Source organism: Mucor velutinosus (genome assembly GCF_035048745.1).
Source record: "Mucor velutinosus strain NIH1002 chromosome Unknown tig00000041, whole genome shotgun sequence".
NCBI classification, from domain to species: domain Eukaryota; kingdom Fungi; phylum Mucoromycota; class Mucoromycetes; order Mucorales; family Mucoraceae; genus Mucor; species Mucor velutinosus.
Genome location: NW_027041905.1, coordinates 3,050,867 through 3,074,028, shown reverse-complemented (window position 1 = coordinate 3,074,028; position 23,162 = coordinate 3,050,867). Strand labels below are relative to the sequence as shown.

The window sequence follows — 23,162 nt, the reverse complement described above, 5'->3', positions numbered from 1 at the left end:
TTCAGAGGTTGCATTAGATCGAGAGAAACATTTTGGTGTAATGTATATCATAGTAAAAGTCTTCGTTTTGGAGGTCGAAAATGTGATTGTTTGATTTCGATAAAAACTTTTTTTTTTTTTTTGGATGATATTGTTTTATTAGGATAATAATCAGAAAAAGGCAAATGCATCAAAGAGATGGACAAATGTATGTGAGCAAAGTGACTTGCCATATATAAAGCTATTATGATAAATCTAGAAAGAAAGTTGCTTAAGATTTGACAATCTTAACACTTCGGTTCTGATTTGGCGGCTGGTTTGGATTGAATCAAAAGGCATGTGGTTGCAAAGCTGTTGATAATGGTTTCTCCAGATAATACGCATGATGGTGGCAAAGAGGTCAAAGATCGTGATGTGGATATCCAAGTTGTATATGAAATATCGGTCCAGTTTGAAGAGTATGATTGATTTGTAGATAAGATGTGGATCTGCAGATTTGGGGTAACCAAGGAACTCGTTGAATGAGGAGTCCCATACATCAAGTTTGTGGACACAACTGATCAGGAGATGTTTGGCGTCTTCCACTTCATAACAGAGTTCACATCTATCAGATTCAGCATGTTTCAGATGGAGTTGCGACATGGCAAGTTTGTTGGAGCTTTGCTTATGTATCATTCGATACCATAGGTTGCGAGCTGAGTAATGCATGTTATTCTTGTAGGAAGTCTGCCATTGTTGTTTGCTGAGGTGGTTGCTGAAGTTACGACTAACGTCGAGGCTTGCCATGTCCAGCATGACGAAACGGAGATCTCTGTTGGCTAGCTTCAGTACCTGCTGTTGTTGGTATATCAATGAGTCGACAAAGGGCTGGAAATCAGGGCCACCAGTGTTATTGTTGTGTACAAATGGTTGGAGTGTGAGCTGGTGGGCGATGATGGCTCGGTGGAGTCTTGTCAATGTGTAGGGTTTGGAGCATGCTGTGCGTGTTATGAGCTGGAACTGTTGTTGATCTTGGTTGTATTCGAAGAAGTCGCGAACGAAGCTTCCTTTGATCGATTCCTTGTGCATGAAGGCTAGGGCATCCACATTCTCAAAGGCATTGAAGATGGCGAGAAGCGGGAGACTCAGGACGGTGTTGACTGTTGGGCGACTGGACCAGGAGCTGTGAGCACTGCAGGCATCCATGGCATTGAACATAGACAAGAATGGGTGGAGACCATTCAGCGTATTCTTATACCGAGCTGATTTGAACAATAGAGGCAGAACATGGTGAGCAGCGTCGTTTGTAAGACGTAGAGCATTGGTTAACCGTTGATACGTGAAATCAGGTAGTAGACCATGATTGCCAACTAGCAGGACCCGTAGGTAGCGAAACTGTAGGGCTTTCTGTTAAGCACCAATACCGATCAAGCCTAATCTGCCTTGATCACGAGGAAGGAAGAAAGAATTGCCCTTGAGTGGTGGAAACAGGCCAGACATCACAAGTTGGTATATCATTGATCTGAGCTTCTTTAGGACCTCCTGGGGGAGAGACACCACACGAATAACATGCCACAGTTTGGATAGGATGAGAGTATTTGCAATGTTAGCTTTTCCATATAATGAGACGTGTCTAGAGCCAATGATGTCGGTCATAGCATTGATATTGCCAATGAGTTCTGAGACGAAGACATCGCGTTGGTGATTAGCAAACCAAAGTGGGTATCCAAGATACTTGATATAGCCCGTGGAGTGGCTATCATACCATTTCATTTGCAGTTGTGTGGTGACATATTGCTTGATCTGTTGGCCGTCGGTGGACTTCATGGCACTGCCGTGGAGAGGGAAGGCGACGGATTTGCTGTAATTGATCTTGGCGTTGGAAGCTCGATTGTATACTCGTAGACGTTCTTGTAGCTCTACCAATTCAGCTTGCGATTTCACAAACGATAGGACATCGTCGGCGTACGCGAGGACCTTGATTGGAGCAGGAGATATCCATGGGTTCCGTATTTGGTGCGGGAGCTTGACGTGTTGCAGGCTGTATCCTGTGAGGTTCATATTGTTGACTATGGAGAGTAGGAACGGCTCAATGGCCAGGTTGAATAAGACTGGCGAGATACTATCACCTTGACGAATCCCTCGTTGCTGTGAGATTGCACCGGTTAAGAAGCCATTCACATTGACATAGATGGAGTTATGAAAGAACAGGTTGGTAATGCATGTGACAAACGCTTCAGGGAAGCCAAACTTTAACAGTACTTGGGAGAGATACTTTGGGTGGACCTGGTCATAGGCCTTGGCATTATCAAGCATGATGCCAGCTTAGGCAGTAAAGTTGTAGGGGTTCCGCCAGCTAGCAGGCTGAGCATTATCCATAATCACCTGGAGAGACATTCCATGATCCCCAATATAACGGCCGGGCAAGAAACCGCATTGATAAGGGGTGATAATCCTGTTAGCCACTTGGACAACTCTGGAGTTCATGATGCGCGTAAAAGCTTTGCAATCCGCTGAAATCAGTGTGATGGGACGGTAGTTAGCTAGATCACTCTTGTCACCTTTCTTGTGTAAGATAATGATACACGAGGCCTGTCAAGATATTTCCGATAAAAACCATGAGGTACCCCTCATGGCTTTTGGCAATGTTTTTTCAGGTCCTAAAAAAGTTGAGCAAAGGTGTCAATAAGTGCTGGTTGAGATTAATTGTTTCGTGCTATTCTAGCGGCTTAAATACTTCCAAAGTTCGCTGTGATTTGCACGTTTTCCAGTAGTAAGAGGCAATGCAAGTGTGATGTCTGTCAGTATATGAGTTATGCTCAATGATACAGACGCGGAACATCCCAAAGAAGCCGGATCCACAGGTACAAGTCGGCTACGAAGGGCTCTTACGTGGTGATCCTTCAATCTATAATGACATCGCATGTCAAGCAGGAACTTTATGGCACAGTAATTACGCCAATTCTTTCAATTATGGCATAAATTCCTAGTTGAACAGCCCTCAACTAACCAATGATATATATTGCTGAACTAGAATGATCTTGACAACGACATTAGAGACCGGCCAAATGCTGCTAGCAACTCGTTTTATGAAGGTAATCCTCAAATCGGCCTTTCCTATACTAAGCCTTGAGCTCATTAATAATCATCCATAGCAATACCTTCTAGCAATATCGTAATCGCATCAAGATGCTGATCAATCAAGAGACATAGTAGACAGGTCCCAACATTAGCACAACACCAACACTTTAGCCATACAGCACGTGATTCATGACGTTTAATTAAAAAAAAATATTTTATGGGATTTATTTAGTGCAAAATACAAAAACAATTCTATCGCTTTCTCTTCACTTCCCTCTACAGTTAGATAACATGAGTCAAGACACCACCAACTCTTTCTCAAAGATGAGCTTGAACCCTTCAGCTTCTGAGTGGAAGCCCAATTTTGGCGCAAAGGCTTTCGTCCCATCATTTGGCGCACCAGCTGCTGCCGCCGCCGCTCCTGCTGCTGCTCCTGTAGCTCCTGCCGCCGCTGCTCCAGGTAAACTATCGCATCACAGCAAACCATTAGATCAGGAGAGCCGAGATTGGTTGCGATCATTCTGTTCTTCATGTTGATATATGTCATTGACCCTTTGCTAATTGTATTGTCTTTTTGATCTCGCTTAGCTCCTGCTGCACCCAAGGTTGTCAAGCTTCCTGAATCCAAGCCTGCTGGTAATTAGTAGTACACCATTATTCAAAAGACTATTTCTAACTCGATCTCATATTAGCACCTGCTGCCCCCAAGCCTGCCGCTGAAGCTCCCAAGCCCAAACCCGCTACTCCCAAGCCAAAGGCTGCTCCTGCTCCTGCTCCTGCTCCCAAGAAGGCTCCCGAGCCAGTTGTTCAAGATGATGTCGAGGATGTCGATGACGAAGTTGTTGCTGATTTATACGGCAAGGAGCATTTGAACGTTGTCTTTATGGGTCACGTCGGTAAAGTATTTATGATTTGCATTGTGTGGCTTATATTCTGATGATTCATGCTATTCATGTAGATGCTGGTAAGTCAACTATGGGTGGTAACATCCTCTATTTGACTGGTATGGTTGATAAGCGTACCTTGGAAAAGTATGAAAGAGAAGCAAAGGAAGCTGGCAGAGAATCATGGTACCTTTCTTGGGCTTTGGATACCAACACCGAGGAAAGAGCCAAGGTAATAGAGAGTTTTGTTAAATGACAGGAGGGAGGGCGATACATTGACACTGTCGCATCAATTTTAGGGTAAGACCGTTGAAACCGGTAGAGCCTACTTTGAAACCGACAAACGTCGTTATACTATCTTGGATGCTCCTGGCCACAAGAATTTCGTTCCTAGCATGATTCAAGGTGCCTCTCAAGCTGATATTGGTGTCCTTGTTATTTCTGCTCGTAAGGGTGAATTTGAAACTGGTTATGAACGTGGTGGTCAGACCCGTGAACACACCATGTTGGCCAAGACCTCTGGTATTAACAAGATGGTCGTTGCTATCAACAAGATGGATGATCCTACTGTTAACTGGGATAAGGCTAGATACGACGAAATTGTCAGCAAATTGACTCCTTTCATGAAGCAAACTGGCTTCAACCCCAAGACTGATATTCACTTTATGCCTTTGTCTGGTTTCTCTGGCGCCAACATTAAGGACCGCGATACCAAGGTCTGCCCTTGGTACGATGGTCCCTCTCTTCTTGAATTTTTGGATGATTACAAGACTACCGATAGAAAGTTGAATGCTCCCCTCATGATCCCTATCTCTGAAAAGTACAGGGTAATTTATAAGACAACAAGCGCTGATATTAGACATTTATTAACGTTGATCGTTGTGTAGGATATGGGTACTATTGTTGTTGGTAAGATTGAGGCTGGTCATTTGAAGAAGGGTCAACAAGTTGTCATTATGCCTAACAAGGTAAGAATTTGGAGTTTGTTGAAGAACAATGGAACTGTCACATTAATGCAGCGTGAATTTAGCACAACACTGAAGTTACCGCCATTTATGATGAAACCGAAAATGAAATTGAACAAGCCATGTGTGGTGATAATATCAGAATGCGTTTGAAGGGTATTGAAGAAGACGAAATCATGCCCGGTTTTGTTCTCTGTAGCAAGAAGAGCCCCGTCAAGACTACCACCCAATTCGAAGCTCAACTTGCCATTCTCGACCACAAGAATATTATTTGTGCTGGTTATACCGCTGTTTTGCATATTCACGCTGCCGCTGAGGAAGTGCAAATCTCTGCTCTTCTCCATTTGATTGATAAAAAGACTGGTAAGAAGACCAGAAAGCCCCCTCAATTCGTCAAGCAAGGTCAAAAGGCTATTGCTAGAATTGTAACTTCAGGTCCCATCTGTATCGAAACTTTTGAAAAACTTCCTCAACTCGGTCGTTTTACTTTGCGTGATGAAGGAAAGACTGTTGCTATTGGCAAGGTTACCAAGGTCTTGGATCCTGCCGAGTAAATTTGTTATTTTGGGTAGATTAAGTTAATAAAACGTTGACTAATTGTGTAAATGATTTTGATCTGCAAGTTACGGCTAGTCATGCAGTCTTGCATTCAAGAGAGGTCAGGAAATTACTTTTATGAATTGAGATTCAGTGGTACAATGCATAGTAGGTAGTATAGACTGATGCGAACAGGCATCAATTACGTGATTTCAGTCGTACGCTTACGACGCACGCACAGCAAATTGTTTCATTGCGAACGTGCAGATTCGGCATGATATTGATACTCACGCTATTTAAGGGAAAATTCGCCTTTACCATCTCTCCTGAGAAAGTACAATGAATATCTTATCTGTAGATATTTTATCACTGTTCCACCAATTGGCATGTCATGACACTTTAGAAGGTGTATAATAATTATATATGCAAGATCGCTGCTTCAGGTAAAGGTATTAACATCAATTGTGAGGGAACTAAGAAAGACCAAACCATACATGATCAAGACGTAGAAATACCAACTAAAAGCATCCAAGCTATTACTTGGATGACAATAGATCAGAATTTCTGTAACTTTTAACTTCGCGGCCTCCCGTAAACTACAGCTACCATCTGTGTATCTCCAGGGTATGGCTCAAAGACCAGAGCATTCTGCTTATATTCAACTTTTACAAGCAACCTTTTGGGATTCGCAAATCAAAAAAAATGTTCAGTCGGAGCCTCAACAACAGTGCCTGATCGAAATACAGTATAATAAGGTTCAATCTTTACGCTCCAGGGCAACGATCAACAGGATATTACTAATTGAATTAGTGTAATACAAATTAAATATGAAAAAGAACTAAGAATCTATTTTTTTATTCAGTTATTTGATTTTGTGGTGAAGGGGTGATAATGGAGATATTGAGTATGTAAAATGTTGTAAATTTAAAGAGAAGCGCGAGTACGGATAGAGGCCAACTTGTCAGAGATTTGTTGCAAGAAATCTTCAGTGGTAGAATAGTGCTCAGCAGTCATCCTATGTATATCATTAGTAAGCTATGTATTGTAGCCAATGTATAAGCATCAACTTACTTCTTGCCATAGATAATCAAGGCCAAATCCTTGGTCATGTGTGCATCAACTTCAATAGTTTCGATACAAGCCTTTTCCAAATCCTTACAGAATTGGAGCAGATCAGCATTGTCATCCAACTTGGCACGGTGCTCAAGACCACGGGTCCAAGCAAAGATGGAGGCGATAGGGTTAGTGGAAGTCTTGTTACCCTTTTGGTGTTCTCTGTAATGTCTAGTAACAGTACCGTGGGCAGCTTCGGCTTCGACGGTCTTACCATCGGGAGTGTAGAGGACAGAGGTCATAAGACCAAGGGAACCATAGCCTTGAGCAATGATATCAGATTGAACATCACCATCGTAGTTCTTGGTGGCCCAGACAAAGTTACCATCAGACTTGAGAGCTTGAGCAACCATGTCATCAATGAGACGATGTTCATACCAGATACCAGCAGCCTCGAATTGAGACTTGTATTCCTTTTGATAGATTTCCTCAAAGATATCCTTGAAACGACCATCATAAGCCTTAAGAATGGTATTCTTGGTACTCAAGTACAAAGGCATCTTGCGCTCAAGGGCAAGACGGAAACAAGCATGACCGAAACCTTCAATGGAATCATCTGTGTTGTACATGGCCAAACCAACACCACCAGACTTCTCAAAGTTGAAAACCTCAAACTTCTTGGGCTCAGAGCCATCAGCAGGAGTATAGGTGATTTCAAACTTACCAGGACCTGGGGCAACAAAGTCAGTAGCACGGTATTGATCGCCGTGAGCATGTCTGCCAATGATGATGGGGTTGGTCCATCCAGGGACGAGCTTGGGAAGAGTCTTAACGATGATGGGTTCACGGAAGACAGTACCATTTAAGATGTTACGGATGGTACCATTGGGAGACTTCCACATCTTCTTGAGTTTGAATTCTATCATATGGTGATTAATAACTTTGGGTTGGGTGGGAACCGAGGAAGTTATTCTTCCTGGTTTGCATAGCAAAGCGCCCTAATATCTTACCTTCGACACGAGCTTCATCAGGTGTAATGGTGGCACATTTGATACCGACATTGTACTTCTTGATGGCCTCGGCGGCATCAATAGTGACTTGGTCATTGGTCTAACGAAATAGCTTAGCATTGATGCATGTTTGTAGTCTCTAAACAACTTACGGCATCACGGTTTTCAACGCTAAGATCGTAGTACTTGATATCAAGGTCAAGGTAAGGCAAAATGAGCTTCTCCTTGATGAATTGCCAGATGATTCTGGTCATCTCGTCACCATCGAGATCGACAACAGGGTTTTTGACAACAATTTTACCGGGCATAATGAATATGTAACTTTTTGAGAGGAAAAAGAAGGGAAGAAGGGAAAGAAATTTAAGACATTGGAGATAGCATATATATATTCATCTAGAATTTTCGGTGTTTTAACCTCTAGATAGAAAACTAGGGTAAACCAAAGCATTAAAAAGAGGGAATCATGACAAATTGATATTGCACAGAGTGAATAAAAAGACCTGAACAGATTCACAGGGTCATGCAAACGAGCGCAGGAAGCTTACTTACCCCGCATTTTGGTTTGAAGCAGCATATGACGGAATAGGCCGGAGATCTGTTTGAGCTGCCGCCCACTACAGAGGGTGATTTGCCCCACAAAAATGAAAGGCTATTAAAGGTAAAAATGGCTATATATATAAGCGATTCACGCTCGAAGAGTGAAATCAATTGGAGAATCTGAGGCATGTGCTTGTGTTTATACAGTACATGCTGCTGATGTTTTAATGATACCAAATATAGGGCATGCTCGATATACTTGAATGTCGAGAGGTGTCCAATGTTATGTTTCGAGAGGAGCTGTGGGAAGATGTTCAAGGTTCAAGCGTATAATTGTATAGTATATTCCAGCTGTACATGTATCATTTGCTTGAGTAAAAATATAGCATCATATTCCGAGCAGATCAGGTGTTTCTTTGATTGGGTTGAATTCAACATCATCAAATCAGCACTTAATCTAGGTTCAACATTACGCCATATAGAGTAGAACGTTTGGAATTGGCTTGTACAACTGGTATAACGCTACAAAATCACTCACAATACAGTTCTTAAACAGTGACTCTTTAATCACATCCGTATCACCTCTTGCTGCTTCATGTATCGAATATAGGGCTCTTCAATGTGTGTATATATTTCTCACGGAGCAACCACAGTTACACATCGTTTCTGTAGATGATAATCGTATAAATATAGCCAATGTATTGACAAAAAAAAAACAAAAAAAAAGATATCAAACTGCTGGATCTGTCAAAATAACAATTTGATTATCCATGCAATGATGACTACATGGATCCAAAGAGCCTCCATATCTTGGCAAGTGCCAGCACAGAACCACGATATCATCATCATAGTATACTTTAAGAGGAGGCGCCAAACTCGGCATCCCGGGTCCTAAAGGGTGCCAAGTCTGTGCAGCAGTTGCAAATGATACGATTAGACTCATTTATACCTTTTTTGTGCAAGGTTTCTGCTTTTATCTGATTTTTCAGATACACTTTCCACCAGCAAATGTCCAGCAAAATGGGACAACGCACGGGAAATAAGTTTTTTGGGGCACATTGAAAAATCTTCCGCAATTACAACCCACGAAACCTCAATCAAGTCAGCATATTGCGTTTTTCGTATTGATAGAGCTGGCCGCATTACAATACAAGGTAGTTCCAATCCTACCGTTAGTAGGGCACTGTAAATTGCTTGCTTGTTGCATTATGATTGATCCCGACATTGGATCAATAGACATACAAATCCGCACACCATTTGATCTGGGCTTTAGTATCCTTCGTTACGTTATTTTAGCCTTTAATTTGTGTTGGGAAGAATTGTTCAGTAGGCTTATAGGATAACATTCCGCCATCTTAAATTTGCTGACCAACTTTTTTCTACGTACCACTGGTTAAAGCTACAAGCAACACTCAATGTTTCACAATATCTCACACAAATCTTGTTCGGCCTGTTGAAGTGAATGTATCATATATGCATCAACAAACGGTACAAGTTTTGACATTGATAAAGGCTCATATTTTGTGGTTTCATTAGCACGCCTTGGTAAATTACATTTTAACTCTGGGTTTGTGAAGAGAGTTTAACGTGAAATCAAAATAAAGACGATCAGATCAGGTCAAACCAGAGACAAAGATTGAAGACTATAGCTGAAGCTATTATCATTATTGTTTTGTCCCTTGTGATGTTTTGTTATAGCTCTTGTGTATGCTGGCGCTCTTCGACTTTTGTCATCGCTATTGTTGCGATAATGACTACTAACGTGATAGTAATACGCATTGTGTATGAGTACATTGTCAAGAATGAAGAAGGAAGCAATAAAATGCGTATGGCTGTAGTCGATCTCGAATACTTGACATGCATCCAAAGGTTCATGTCGTTTGTTAACACAGCCTCAGTTCAAGACACAACCTAGCCTTTAATATACATTGAGCAAATTTTGGTAGTAGGGCTTTGTGGGATCGTTATCCAATAGACGTATGTGTGCGCAACCTTACATCTATCGCTTTGATATTGATGCTATCACGGATTAAAATGTCAGAATATTTTCATTCATGTAGGGGCTCTGTGATGAACAGCGTATGTCAGCTGTTTGACATACTGTTTGGAATGCATCTTTTCATACGTCTATGTCTCGATTTATGATGGAGGACTAGAGGATGATTGAAGCAGAATCTGTTAAAGCGATTAGCATTATACATTGCATCCCACTTGACTCCAAATAAGATGTATTGTATATATGGCAATCAAATAGAGTATGCGCATAGTAGCTATATTAGAGTAGCTCCGTTATATAGTTGACTTATTAAAGAAGGATAATAGCTGGCCAAATTGTGGCAGCACGGGTAGGTTTGACATATGCCACGCAACATTATATACAACTTTAAATGGGTGTGGCAACTCGAAATTCGCATTATAATCCGCATTTGAATGTGCAATGGGCAGCCATTAGGCCTATCAAATATATAATAAGCTTCAAAATTGAAAGATAATATCAAACCAAACTATCTTACTTTTCAATGCGCAATTTCCCTCTTGATAATTTCGAGATCACCAATCACCTTTTAATGCATGCCTTGAATCTTGAAAGCATAATGTCTGACGTCTCCCACCCATCATCATCTCTAAGATATTTACCAGAAAACTATATAAAAAAGCCGGCGAAGCTGGCATCGGGGAGGTGGGAGACTTAATCTCTCCACCAAGAACATAACGCATCTAATTCAACATTTGGTAACGTTGGTCTATAAAAGGTTTTTACCTTAGCGAAGCGAATATGCAGAACCATAATATCCAAGCAGCAAATTCGGGTTATCATTTCCTTTACTATCAAGCTTACCAACAATGTAACATATCTAAATTTGCATGAATTAGTCTTACCAAAATTAATGTACATCCTATCCGAATTAAAAATTGCTCAAGCTGCAGAACTGCCCTTTCAGAAGATTTCAGCTACCAAAGATGTGATTCATGCCGTGTAAACAAAAGCCATAAAGCAAAAATACAACCAACTTGGACAGTTTTCAGGCCATCATATCTTGACATGTAGACTTTTCTGAGCCACGGGAATGGCGCCAAACAATTGTACCCGAGTAGTAGTAGCTTCCTGACACCTTTGCTCAACCTTTTGGGACAAAAAAAAATATGGCCAAAAATCGACCAAAAAGCATGAGGTACCCCTCATGGTTTTCATCGAAAATCCACAGAACTGTTAAGATTGTCAAATCTTAGGCAACTCTCCCATTAGTTTATTATTCAAGATTTATATATGGCAAGTCACTTTGTCTCCATACACTTGTCCATCTCTTTGATGCATTTGTTTTATTTCTAATTACTATTCTAATAAAATAATATCATCCAAAAAAAAAAAAAAAAAGTTTTCATCGAAAATCAAACGATCGCGTTTTTGACCTTGAAAATGAAGACTTTTACTATGGTATATACTAAATCAAAATGTTTCTCTCGATCCAAAGCAGCCTCTGAAATCACGTCTGTGAAGCTTTGATATACAAAATTTCGACTTTTTGACCAGAAACCTCATTCCATATTTTCGTAAATTGCTCAATAATTTTGTTGAAAACACTTATTACAATTAGCATCATTGAATGCGGCTTGAAAAGTACTCCAGTAAAGCTTAAGAAAGTACGAAAGATTATCACGATCTTATAGTCTAATCTGGCAAAATAGATCAATCGAGTCGAAATTTCGTCAAATCTGGCCAATCTAACATAGATGTGAAGCGGAGCTTTAATCAATATTTCGGCTGTTTGCTGGCAAAATCAATTTCATTCAACATTAAAAGGCGAAAAGTTGAATCTTGCGAGTATAACAATAGCTAGACATCTATCTCGTTACGCTCGATGTTGGCGTTGCCCTGTGGGCTCTCGCAAAATACATTTTTAATCAGATATTATAACATTTTGGTATATCAAGTAGATTTTAGACAATTTATTGTTAGTAAAAAAAAAAAAAAGAAAGGCTATATTAGAGCCACCAGGAGGAGGAGAGGAGGTATCTCCCTCAGCATCCTTTTTGCTTACACCCATATCAAACAAAGCCTATTATTGAGACGCTGTAAAAGAAAATTCAAGTTTTATGCAGCATTTATACATCACAATCTCTATTTTCTGATAGTATAATTGTCATATCATTCGCTGCTGCTGATACTCTTAATCAGGTGGCGACATAAAGCTGGTCATAAGTGAGTACAGAACTTGTGTAAGATCTACAGCGACTTTTTTTTTAGATATTGTCATTGCAAAAGACATCTTTGTTATAGGAAAAAACTTCCAAGAAAGAAAAAAGTATTCGAGCTAAGCAATTGTCCTTTCAATTCTATGAGCCCCATTTAATCAGCATCGCAATCATCATTGTCATCAACAGAAAGGCATTTAGGTCAGCCAGCAGCAAGCCGCCGCCGCCAAAACCAATTCAAACTCAGGCTTTTTTTCTGTTCAAGATTGGGTAGATTTTACCTATTTTCGACTTCATTCTTCTATTTTATGATATTCGACTATATAAATTGTGATGATCACCCTACGCTTCCTAATACTTTCTTGAACTACTTTCCGAGGCGCTTCCAATGATGCTAATTGTAATAAGTGTTTTGAACAAAATTATTGAGCAATTTGCGAAAGTATGGAATGAGGTTTCTGGTCAAAAAGTCGAAATTTTGTATATCAAAGCTTCACAGACGTGATTTCAGAGGCTGCTTTGGATCGAGAGAAACATTTTGATTTAGTATATACCATAGTAAAAGTCTTCATTTTCAAGGTCAAAAACGCGATCGTTTGATTTTCGATGAAAACTATGAAGGGGTACCTCATGCTTTTTGGTCGATTTTTGGCCATATTTTTTTTTGTCCCAAAAGGTTGAGCAAAGGTGTCAGGAAGTAACTACCAGACGAGAGCAATTGTTTGGAGCTATTCTGATGGTCTAAAAAGGCTTCTGACACGAGAAAATACAGCCCAAATGTGCTCAAATTTCGCTGTGTTTTGCATACATTTGAGGAGTAGGAGATAACACTGATATGGTATCCGTTCTTTTATGAAATGTTTCCGTTAATACAGACATGGTGTATCGCGTAAGGTTTAGATCCACACCATGAGACTGTTTGCGGGTCTATTATAGCATCAAATGGTACAAAAGATGCTACAGAACGCATGTTGGATTCTGGATTTCTGATGGATCACGTATTGGGCTACTTTCAGGACTTCATCTGCAGTGTTGTTAGCAATACAGTGGGGTTCAATGCATTCGAACCGATTGTATATCCAGCAGGCAATCGTTTCTTTTAAATGTAGATGTAAATTTCTTCTGGTTCGCCTTTTGATCCACATTTACATGCAAATCTGAAGCAAGTGGAGCATGTAAGATGTAGCAAGAACAGATAGCTTCAAACCAGTCACCAGATTGGAAAAAAATGATGATTGTTTCGCGTAAAGAGATGCCTCTTTTTTCTTTAAACCACAACACATACATCACACTCATCCAATAATACAAATGGTAGCTCTAATGAAAGGAATGATACCCAATCCAAGTTGCTAAATGATTCAATCTTGCTAGTTGTTTTATTCCTTCTTCAAGACACTAGTTGATCAACGAGTTACAGTTGAATTAAAGAATGATCTTGCCATCACAGGTGTATTAAAGTCGGTAGACCAGTTTTTAAATATCAAATTGGACGATATACAAGTTGTGGACGAAGAAAGATATCCTCACATGGTAAAACGAACAATCAAAAAAGCCAAGAGCGATAACCAGAAATAGAACTAAACAATCAAACGTCAGGCATCCGTAAAAAACTGTTTTATTCGTGGTTCAGTTGTTCGTTATGTTCAACTTCCAGCAGAAGCCGTTGATACACATCTCCTTCAAGACGCAGCCAGAAGAGAAGCAGAGCAGCCATCAACAGCACAGCCCGCCAATGTTAAGGTCAAATAAGAAATTACACAAGTTTTTTCTTTTTTTTTTTTTTTGTTATGCAAACTATCTACTTTAATGATGTCAAAGGGAATAATAAAGAAGCAGGTATCTCCACGTGCAAAGCAATCATCATATACAGCTTGTTTTTTTTTTTTTTTTTGTATGAAAATAGATGGTGAGAAAAACATTTTTGTGTGTATAAAATTCTTTTTCTTTGATAATCTCTATTCCTTCCTTCTTTACCCTCATCCTTCCTCTCTTCTTTCCATTGTTCACTCCCTCTTTTTTTTATATATATAATTCTTTCCTACACATTATTTGATCCCCTTAAAAAATGCCACTGTTTGGCTTGAAGAATGCAAGAAAGAAGTTGTCTTCACCTTCTTTGAGCTCTTTAGGATTAAGAAAGACGCAATCTACAGGAAACATTGATGATTCAGTTGTCATTGTGAAAAGACAGCATTACACTCCGTCAAAAGAAAATACTGCAACTGTCAGCATTCTTCGTACAAGTAGTAGTACAACACCAGATCAAAAAAGGCCACCCACGCCGCCATCTCAATCAGACATTGTATTAGCTACCGTCATGGAAAATGACGATGATGATGACGATCAAATGCTGGCCACTAAACTGAGAGATATTACAGCCTGCGACATGGATTTGCTATTGTCTTTGGAGACTCAAGCACGCATGGATGTGCAAGAAGAGAAGGAAAGAAAACTTCAAGAGATCAATTCCTCCATCACATCCAAAAGACCTTCAAGATTAAAGTTTGATATTCCGGTTACTCCACCGAGATCACGATCACCAGATCCCAAGACATTTCATGCAGCCAGACAGAGACGATGGTCTTTACCAGAAGATACCACTCAGCAACAGCAACCAACCGATGTTGTCGCCAAGAAAAAGGGTACTAGTAATCGCTTGTCAAGGTGGAGCCGGCTAATTAAGCAACAGCAGCAAGAGGAAGCTAAGAATAATCAGTTAATTTACCACAGCAATAACAGCAGTAGCAGTGAGGATGACTGCAGCACATCTGACAATAGCAGCGATGTGCAGCTAGATATCGTCATTGGCTCCAAAGTCAAATTGTTTAAGCGTCCATTACCCATCATTGGTACTGTGAAATACATTGGTAAAGTGCATTTTGATACAGGAGAATGGTTGGGAATTGAATTAGACAGCCGAGGTAATTGCATTCTAATTGTATGTACATAATGAAATGCTGTGTATTAATGAGCTTCCTACAGTTGGGAATACGGATGGCAAGGTGGATGATAAGCGTTATTTTCAGACAAATCTTCATTGCGGTATTTTTGTCAAAAAGGAGGATACCATTAAAGTTTAAGCAATTTTATTACCAATTTCTTACATATTTATCATTTAAGTACTAGTTCTAGTATCCAACATGTAAATACAATAAATAAATAAAAAAAGACCCTATTTTAGATATATAGTTCCGTTTTATCAAGAAGGAGGAGGTTGTTGCTGTTCTAAAGGAGTGCTGATTAGGATTGGCGTTATTCTTCTTTTTTTAGTCTTTTCAACCATAACAGGAGTTGCTAATAATGAAGAAGAGGGCGTCACTGTTTGTTGATGTATTGTTGTTGCTGGTGCAGATGTGGTTAATGTTGTCATTGAGGCTGATACCCTGCGCTTTTGTGACATGTTAGTATTTGTTGTGGTTGCGGTTGTAGAGTCTGGAATATCCATCATTTCAATGTCATGCTCGGCTGCGTTGTAATCTGGCAATTTCTCATATTTTGTACCCAATTCACCTTGTGAGAAGACGGCTGCAGAACAGTAGCCATCAGCAGAAGAGAACATGAGAATGGATCCGTCATGAGACCTACATTTCCATGTTAATTTAATTATACATAGTTTAAAGGCACACTCCCTTACCAAGCAAGATCAGTAATAGGAGCAAAGTGCATTCCTGATATGGCACATATAGGACGACATTGCTGGGTATCATAAATATAAACTGAATCTTGTGTAGCTGTAGCGTAAAGCATGCGGTAAGGCAATGCGAATGCTGAGGACGCATCTTTTCTCTTATTGAATAGCATGGGACACCAGCGGATGGCAATAGAGGGCTTTGGGTGGTTGCCAATGAATGCAATGGGATGTCTATTTTTCTATTAGCATAACCATGGCTTGCATGGCATATAATTTAACTCACTTTAGCATGGTGTTTCGAGGATAGATGTATGCACAGTTCAGCAATTCCTCTCCATTTTCATCCATGTCTGCACTAGTCTGTGCATTTGCGTCTGTTGTTGGCTTGTTTAAGCCTGCTGGCGTAATCAATAGTGCTCCGTCAGGACTAAAGGATAGTCTTCTAAAAAACGACACTAAATTCTCGTCATGATACAATCGAAATGACCCTGTTGCTGCCACTGCCAAATCGTCTATGGTTGTGTTGTTGGATGCAATCTTCCCTTTATCGATTCTTGAAAACTTTCTCGAGACGGATCCAAACACCAGTTTTCCATTTGCCGTGTTTTTGTACTTGTAAATAGCCATTGATCTGTCACTGGACTGTGTAGCCACATATTGACCTAGTGGGTCCCACGTAACACCTTGCACATAATGCGTATGATCTGTAAAAATATGAATGCATGCCTCTGTAGTGTGGCTGGTGAATAAAAGGATTCGCTTTCTTTTAGAGTGTCCTTACTTTCTGCCAAGCTCCATACTCGAGCTGTGTTGTCAATCGATGCTGTGATAAAGTAGTTTCCACAAGGCGACCATGCGAGATCATAGATTTCCTTTGTATGGCCACTGATTCTTTGCATTAGACAGATCCATGACGCAATGAGCAACTCTTCTCACTTACTAGAACATGTTTACAACTGACCAGCTCTCCTTTTCGTAATCGTTGTAGTCGCTTCCAAAAGTTGTCTCTTTCACTGCTGATAATCTCCAGATGATAATGGAAGTATCTAGCAAGCACATTAGCATTCCAGTCAGAAAGCAATGCCTATGCTAAGTTTACCATCTCCTGCTGAGGCAATCAAATCCCCCTTTGGTGAAAAACGCACAGCATTCACAGGTGAAGAGTGTCTTTTCAGTTCAGACAAGAAATCAATGTTTACAGGCAGGGAATCCACCAGCTTTTTGCTTTGATGCTGCTGTTTTCTATCTTCGATGGCTATGTTGGAGTTGCTCGAGCTTGAACTGTCGGACCTCTTGTGAATGCTCCAAATCTACACACATGTCTGTTTAGGGTCTTTTTTTGAACTCTCGCGGTGCATGTCTGATTATGCGTGTGTGCCTTACTCTCACTGAATTATCTGCGCCTGCTGTTGCATATCGAGAGCCATCAGGTGAGAAATCAACCGAGTATATAGCTTGCCCATCATGCCAATTGATTTCAAGTGTCTTGGCGAGCATTTCCTTGTTACTATTGTGTAAAGAAAAAGTAGACAATCGCGTCTTTGATGGCGAACCTTCTTTTTTCGTAGAACCGCATTTCGACACGGTCACGTACTGCTTTACTGCCGCGACGAAAGTGCTCGTTGTAAGCAGATGATATTCAGGAACACACATTGGGGATTCTTGTACTTTAGATGTGGGATAAATAGTATCATGTTCAGTGCACAAAGTAATCCATTTGAAGACGTTTGAATTCATGGCAAATCACATTAGGTCTAGCAAATCCAACATTTACGCACACACACACACACACACACACACACACATATCTACCCAACATTTAGTACATGTTAACATATCAAGTACAATCTATTCATGACACTCAAATTTATTTATATGTTAAAGCCAATCTTTACAATTGATCCAAAGAAATGTTGGCTTGCTGGAAATACTTCGGTAAATACTGTGAAGCCTCAGCAGACTGGGATACCAAAGATTTAACGATTTGACGTTTATCAGCAGGCATTGCCATAATTTGTTGAGCGAGATAAACAGGAGGAGCAGGCAAACCACTTGTGGGATCTTGAGGAACAGGATTACTGGTAGCCAATTTAGCAAATGTGGTTTGATATCCACCCTCTTCAATATCCAGTGTGTATAATTCATCCAGGCCCTCAACTTCCACAGCAGGGGGCAGTTCAAACAAGGCCAATACAGCCAACAAGGATTGTCCCCACAGTTGACTAACGTAGGGAGCTTGAAGCATGAGATCAGATCTAGTCAAGAGACGTGCCATACCACAGCCACCAATCTTGCGATCCAGGGGTTTACTCAACTTGCTCAAGTCAGGGAGCACAAATAATGTCATGATTTGACCAAAGAGTCCAGGCTGCAATTGTTCGTATACTTTGATGATGATGTCAGGTCCACCAAATGATTCCAGCAAGAAACAGAGATTCATCCACAATGTAAAATTGCGAGTAAATTTGTCAAATTGTATGGTGTCGCCCTTCTTTTTGCTTTGGAGTCTCTTCAACACAGCTGAAAGCAGAGCAGGGAGATAGTTGCCCAAGACATTGCTATTGAGAGATTTAGTTTCTCATCTGACAAAAGTGTAATCAAAACTTACATGGGCACTCTGGTAGAGACTGTGTTCAACAAGAGCATACCGTAATGGTCGAATTGGCGAGAATAAATCAGCTTTTGCTGGAAAATACCAAGAATTTGCTCCAGCTGATTACCAGCCAAGATGGAATTGACACCCTTATCCAAATAAGCTTGCAGTAAACGGACGAGGGCAGGGATATTACCTTGTTCCCAGAGCACAGGATTCAATAAGGGGCCCAACAGAGCAATGTAGGCTGGCGTCAATTCCACACCTTGATGTTGCTCCAGCAATTGAGCCAACAGTTGGAACACGTAAGGAGTGAATTCTTGGACTTCTTGAGAGAGAATGGTTTGGAATGGGCCAAAGCACATGTTTTCAAATTCGCTCAAAGCAGCCTCTGAAATAGGACAGATGAAACGGATTAGAGCACCAATACTCTCAAAGACATAGTGGTTGAACTTGGGGTTACTGGGATTCTTGCTGACAATGGACAGGATCTTGGTCAACTTGTCCATGATGACATTGACGTAGGGGACCATATCCTGGCGACTGGTAATGATGACACGCATGACAGCTCTCATCAAGTAGTCGTTTTCAGACAGCTTTTCAGGTGTTTGACCTTGTTCAATCAGTCTGAACAGTTGAGATAAAAGCGTTTCGGCATACGGCTTGATATCGACAGCAGTGAACATCATGATCTTTCCTTGACGGATAAACAAGATGCGCTCAATGGCAATAGCAGCATAGGTATAGACCACGTAATCGCTGGATTCGAGGTGTTTGAGCAACAAGGGGAATACCAAGAGGAGCTGTTCCTTGGTGAGTTGGTTTCTAAAGGTATACACGTACTTGATGGCGTCCACTTTCAAGATGGGAATGTCTGTATTGACGTCAGACTGCAAATCACACAAGACATGCTTGGAGAAGAAATCAACGACATCGACAAGTGCGTTAGTTTTGGTGACACCTTGCTGACTGGTGGAGGATCGACTGGCAATGGCTACCAACAAGAAAATAGCCGTGTTTTTATCCTTCCAGTTGGCCTTGGGGTTGGTGCTGTACGTTTGCAAGTAGCGGTTGACGTATTCGGACATGATCTTGGTGACCTGAACTTCAGCACGCTCCATTAAACCACGGATGAAATCAGCAGCGGCACGACGACGCGTGTCCGTGTCTGAGCCTTCCAAATCTCTGCGAATATACTCAATTGGGTTGTCCTCGAACAATTCCTCATCAACAGCTGTAAAAGAAGGTATTAGTGCGCGTGCTTAAACAGGATGCAATACAGCTACTTGCTTCTCATGGAAATATTGGGAAGAGCAATTCTTTCGCACATGGTGTTTAATGCATTGGGATCGGCAAACATGTGAGCGTGGCGTTCAATCTTGACAATGGCTGTCAACACGGCAAAGGCCTTGCAGACCATCTATGTAGCCAGGATATTTAGTAGTCTGGGCGTGGAGGACCCCTTATCAGCTGCTACTTACTGTGTCGTACTTGGGCTCGCTGTTGGTGTTTGTGAGCAAGTTGATGACGATGGGCACGAATGCAGTCAGTTGAGGGAAAGCGTCTTCGTAGCGAGTGGTGTATAATTCGAGAATAAAGCAGATGCCAGTCTTGATTTGCTCCAGAGGACCCTCTTCTTCCTCATCATCAGTGACCAAATGAGGGTTTTGGTAGACGAGGTACTTTTCAAACAAGCCTATGAATGTTGTCAAATTGTCCTCAAAGAACTCGGGCAGATCTTGACAGTTCAAATCGTAATAAATTTTGATCAACAGAGTCAACGAACGTGCCAAAATAGCGAGTGCAGCTGGATTGTTGGCATTCTCCTCGATCAATTTGTCTGTAATCTGCGTTGTTTTGAGGGGAGGGGGGATTAATGATGGCCTATTTTATATATGTTTCGCTTGACACACAATACCTGGAAGAGCTGCATGTAAGGCTCACAAAACATGCTCAAGACGTATTTGATGTTGATAAAAAGTTCGTCTGATCTGAAGGCGGATCTCCATCTAAAACATACAGTTAATACTGCGGATCCTCCACAGGCATCATGTCCTTACCTCTTGAAAATGGAGTGAGCTGTACCAAGAATACCATTGTTGACTCTATAGTCGGTTGGACTCAATTTGCTAATCAATTCCTAGCACGAGATCCCTTCAATATGCAACGTCCATCATTGCCCCCCCTTCCCATGAGCTACTTACTGGTAACAAAGACTCCCAGTGTTCAGGGAAATCTGATTCAGCAATCAAACTAAGCGCATCACTGATTTGCAACTGGAGCTTGTCAGGAACCGTAATCATGAGTTGAACAATCTGGTTCTTGATCTCAAGACGGTCTTGAGGTGCGATTTTATCGGCTTCTTCTTCATTGTCCTACATGAAATGCTGCGTCAATTTTTACATGCAACCTGCTACACTTGTCCAAAGAGGCTTACATTGACCCAATGGCGCTTGATGTAGTTTTTGAAATACACAGCGCCTGCGATACGCAGTGTTTGATCTACTGATTCATCGCTGATGAGCTTGAGCAGAAGAATAGGGAAACCTTGTTGAACCTCGACTTGTGACAAGTTGTGAGCAGCTATAGAATATGTCAGTTTTCTGTTCAATGTGATGCGCATGCTGCCTTAATGTACCGTCTTTTTGAGTGTCTGGGCTCAATGTCTGCAACAAATACTGCTGTAAAGCATTGTAGGTTTGCTCGTTGATCTCCATAGTATGGTAATTTCTTTTCAAGTAATGAGAGGGGAAAAAGAAAAGAGGACACGAAACTGGAAAGAAAGAAATGGAAATTTCAGCAGGCTGAATATCCAAGGTGATCGAAAAAGAGGACCCGAGCGCGCGTTATACTATATCAACGTCACTTTAGAAGCCAAAACTGAATTCAAGTGTGGTTCTTCCCTTTTCCGATTCATGACATTGCCTAAATCACCTACTATCAAGATACCCTTAAACAACAGAGATCCCAATGAGAATACAACTACGTTTAGACGCTTGTTGGAGTCCAATAGAACACTGAGATGCAGATCCAATGTCAAGAAACGGCCACCACTACACAGTGTAAGTGTTGATGTCTGATCCCTTGTCATGCTAACGACTGATCAGCTTGCAGAAGCAGAAGCAAAAGAGCCAGAAAGAGCCATGCCAGTCCTCTTTACCATCCACAGAATTGGAGCAAGCACCCTCACCCAACATTGTGGAGCCCTCCTCTCTATCTCCCATCATGGATCTACCTGGTCATTTCAAGCATTTAGAACAGCAAAAGAAGAAGCAAAGAGAGACAACAGTATCATCCACATGTCATTCATCAACAGCAAAGAAAAGCTCAAACGAGCCAAAACTACAGCTCGCATTGCACCGAGATTTCAACAATTACAGAGGTCGCGAAATCTTCATAGACACAGATACACCCATCTTTACATTGCCAACGGAAAGCATGTGGACCATCTTTGAGCGCTGTGCAACCTTTGAGGATTACCACCAGATTGCTTGCGTTTGTAAAAAGTGGCGCTCTCTGATCAATGCAGCGTCTCTGGTGAGTATCTAGATGCCAAGTCGGTGGTAGTGGATGTGTGCTAACATGTACACGCATTAGTGGAAAGACATGGCTATTCAATGGAGGCATTTACTAGCTGTGATCCATACGCAATCTACAATGCCCTACTATGACTACATCACCACACTGTCAGTGACAGGGGAAGCGAGCAGGCCCATGGTTAATCCAATTGCTGTACGAACCACCAACATGGCGTTCAAACATCTACGGCACATGCGCATTGCCAACATGAACTACACAGACGTTAAATTTATCATGGAGTGGATGAGGCATCTGGAGAGTGTGCATTGTGAGCGCATATCTTGCTCAAGTGGCCAGAACGTGAGCTTGAGGATATTCTCTGATATGCCGTGCCTCAGGAGCCTCAAGCTAGACTTTGCCCAAGAGTACAACCTATCACCCATCCCTTATGATTTTGATACCAATGGCAACATGTTGTCCAAGAAACCCACCCTGCCAAACACACTAGAGACATTCAGCTTGCGAGGCATTTACGACAGGGAAGAGCATACAGCCGGTGTAAATGGTGTGGACAGGCAAGATCGCCTTGTCAGCAGCTGGCACATGCTCGAATCGCAACTGGTGCGCAAGTACAGCATGCTGGCATTGCTCACTCGACTCACATCGCTGACATTGGGAAGGATCAGCGCTTTCACATCCCGAGTGTGGTTGGAATGCCTCAAGCCCTGTGCGTCTCAATTAGAGTATTTGACATTGATGAATTGGCCCGGTGCTGACAAAAGAGAATCACCGCATACAAGAACAAGAATACCCGCCGATGCATCCGAACGAATCACAGATGGCAGTATAGAAGCAGCCATCACCGAATGTTTCTCCAATCTCAAACAGGTCAAAGAGATCTACCTGGATGACTTTGTTTGTGACATTGGGTTCATTGATGGGATATCACAGTTGAACACGCTGTACCAGATACACATTGAAGGCCTGGAGGATCAGCAGCAGCAGCAGCAGCAGCAATACACAGTCAGTGATTTCAAGGCCATCAAAGTGTTTGGATTCAAGATAAGCATGCTTCATACTATACGCGGGGATCCGGCAGCCCACGGATACCGTACCGTGATACAACCAAGAGTGACTCGTTGGGATGGCCAGTTTGGTGGTTAGACACTTTCCATGAAGAAGAGGATCTCTTTTTGCTTT

General features: G+C 41.4%; 9 protein-coding genes across 9 annotated transcripts; 4 read left to right on the top strand and 5 right to left on the bottom strand.

The window, feature by feature from the left end:
• Positions 1-234: 234 nt before the first annotated feature.
• Positions 235-1,176, bottom strand: VMA11 (v-type proton ATPase 16 kDa proteolipid subunit 2; the record flags this gene model as incomplete). Its single annotated transcript, XM_064820602.1, has 1 exon — positions 235-1,176. One exon carries the CDS (start codon positions 1,174-1,176, stop codon positions 235-237), a length of 942 nt encoding a protein of 313 aa, XP_064684522.1.
• Positions 1,177-1,368: 192 nt separating this feature from the next.
• ATC70_001203 (uncharacterized protein) lies at positions 1,369-2,274 on the bottom strand (the record flags this gene model as incomplete). The annotated part of the gene is made up of 1 exon (XM_064820601.1): positions 1,369-2,274. One exon carries the CDS (start codon positions 2,272-2,274, stop codon positions 1,369-1,371), a length of 906 nt encoding a protein of 301 aa, XP_064684521.1.
• Positions 2,275-3,330: 1,056 nt separating this feature from the next.
• ATC70_001202 (uncharacterized protein) lies at positions 3,331-5,442 on the top strand (the record flags this gene model as incomplete). Its single annotated transcript, XM_064820600.1, has 7 exons — positions 3,331-3,499; positions 3,628-3,675; positions 3,732-3,935; positions 3,998-4,155; positions 4,223-4,750; positions 4,811-4,891; positions 4,954-5,442. 7 exons carry the CDS (start codon positions 3,331-3,333, stop codon positions 5,440-5,442), a joined length of 1,677 nt encoding a protein of 558 aa, XP_064684520.1.
• Positions 5,443-6,349: 907 nt separating this feature from the next.
• Positions 6,350-7,796, bottom strand: ATC70_001201 (uncharacterized protein; the record flags this gene model as incomplete). The annotated part of the gene is made up of 4 exons (XM_064820599.1): positions 6,350-6,440; positions 6,497-7,397; positions 7,489-7,588; positions 7,641-7,796. The coding sequence occupies 4 exons, from the start codon at positions 7,794-7,796 to the stop codon at positions 6,350-6,352; spliced, it is 1,248 nt and encodes a 415-aa protein (XP_064684519.1).
• Positions 7,797-13,527: 5,731 nt separating this feature from the next.
• Positions 13,528-13,968, top strand: ATC70_001200 (uncharacterized protein; the record flags this gene model as incomplete). Its single annotated transcript, XM_064820598.1, has 3 exons — positions 13,528-13,530; positions 13,591-13,749; positions 13,816-13,968. The coding sequence occupies 3 exons, from the start codon at positions 13,528-13,530 to the stop codon at positions 13,966-13,968; spliced, it is 315 nt and encodes a 104-aa protein (XP_064684518.1).
• A 316-nt stretch (positions 13,969-14,284) lies between these two features.
• Positions 14,285-15,299, top strand: ATC70_001199 (uncharacterized protein; the record flags this gene model as incomplete). Its single annotated transcript, XM_064820597.1, has 2 exons — positions 14,285-15,140; positions 15,202-15,299. 2 exons carry the CDS (start codon positions 14,285-14,287, stop codon positions 15,297-15,299), a joined length of 954 nt encoding a protein of 317 aa, XP_064684517.1.
• Positions 15,300-15,418: 119 nt separating this feature from the next.
• Positions 15,419-17,503, bottom strand: ATC70_001198 (uncharacterized protein; the record flags this gene model as incomplete). The annotated part of the gene is made up of 7 exons (XM_064820596.1): positions 15,419-15,800; positions 15,854-16,081; positions 16,134-16,554; positions 16,632-16,735; positions 16,791-16,896; positions 16,950-17,160; positions 17,234-17,503. 7 exons carry the CDS (start codon positions 17,501-17,503, stop codon positions 15,419-15,421), a joined length of 1,722 nt encoding a protein of 573 aa, XP_064684516.1.
• A 238-nt stretch (positions 17,504-17,741) lies between these two features.
• ATC70_001197 (uncharacterized protein) lies at positions 17,742-21,160 on the bottom strand (the record flags this gene model as incomplete). Its single annotated transcript, XM_064820595.1, has 9 exons — positions 17,742-18,408; positions 18,459-19,677; positions 19,734-19,863; positions 19,925-20,290; positions 20,362-20,452; positions 20,504-20,583; positions 20,648-20,818; positions 20,881-21,026; positions 21,082-21,160. 9 exons carry the CDS (start codon positions 21,158-21,160, stop codon positions 17,742-17,744), a joined length of 2,949 nt encoding a protein of 982 aa, XP_064684515.1.
• A 198-nt stretch (positions 21,161-21,358) lies between these two features.
• On the top strand, positions 21,359-23,126 carry ATC70_001196 (uncharacterized protein; the record flags this gene model as incomplete). Its single annotated transcript, XM_064820594.1, has 3 exons — positions 21,359-21,505; positions 21,558-21,980; positions 22,041-23,126. 3 exons carry the CDS (start codon positions 21,359-21,361, stop codon positions 23,124-23,126), a joined length of 1,656 nt encoding a protein of 551 aa, XP_064684514.1.
• Positions 23,127-23,162: the final 36 nt, after the last annotated feature.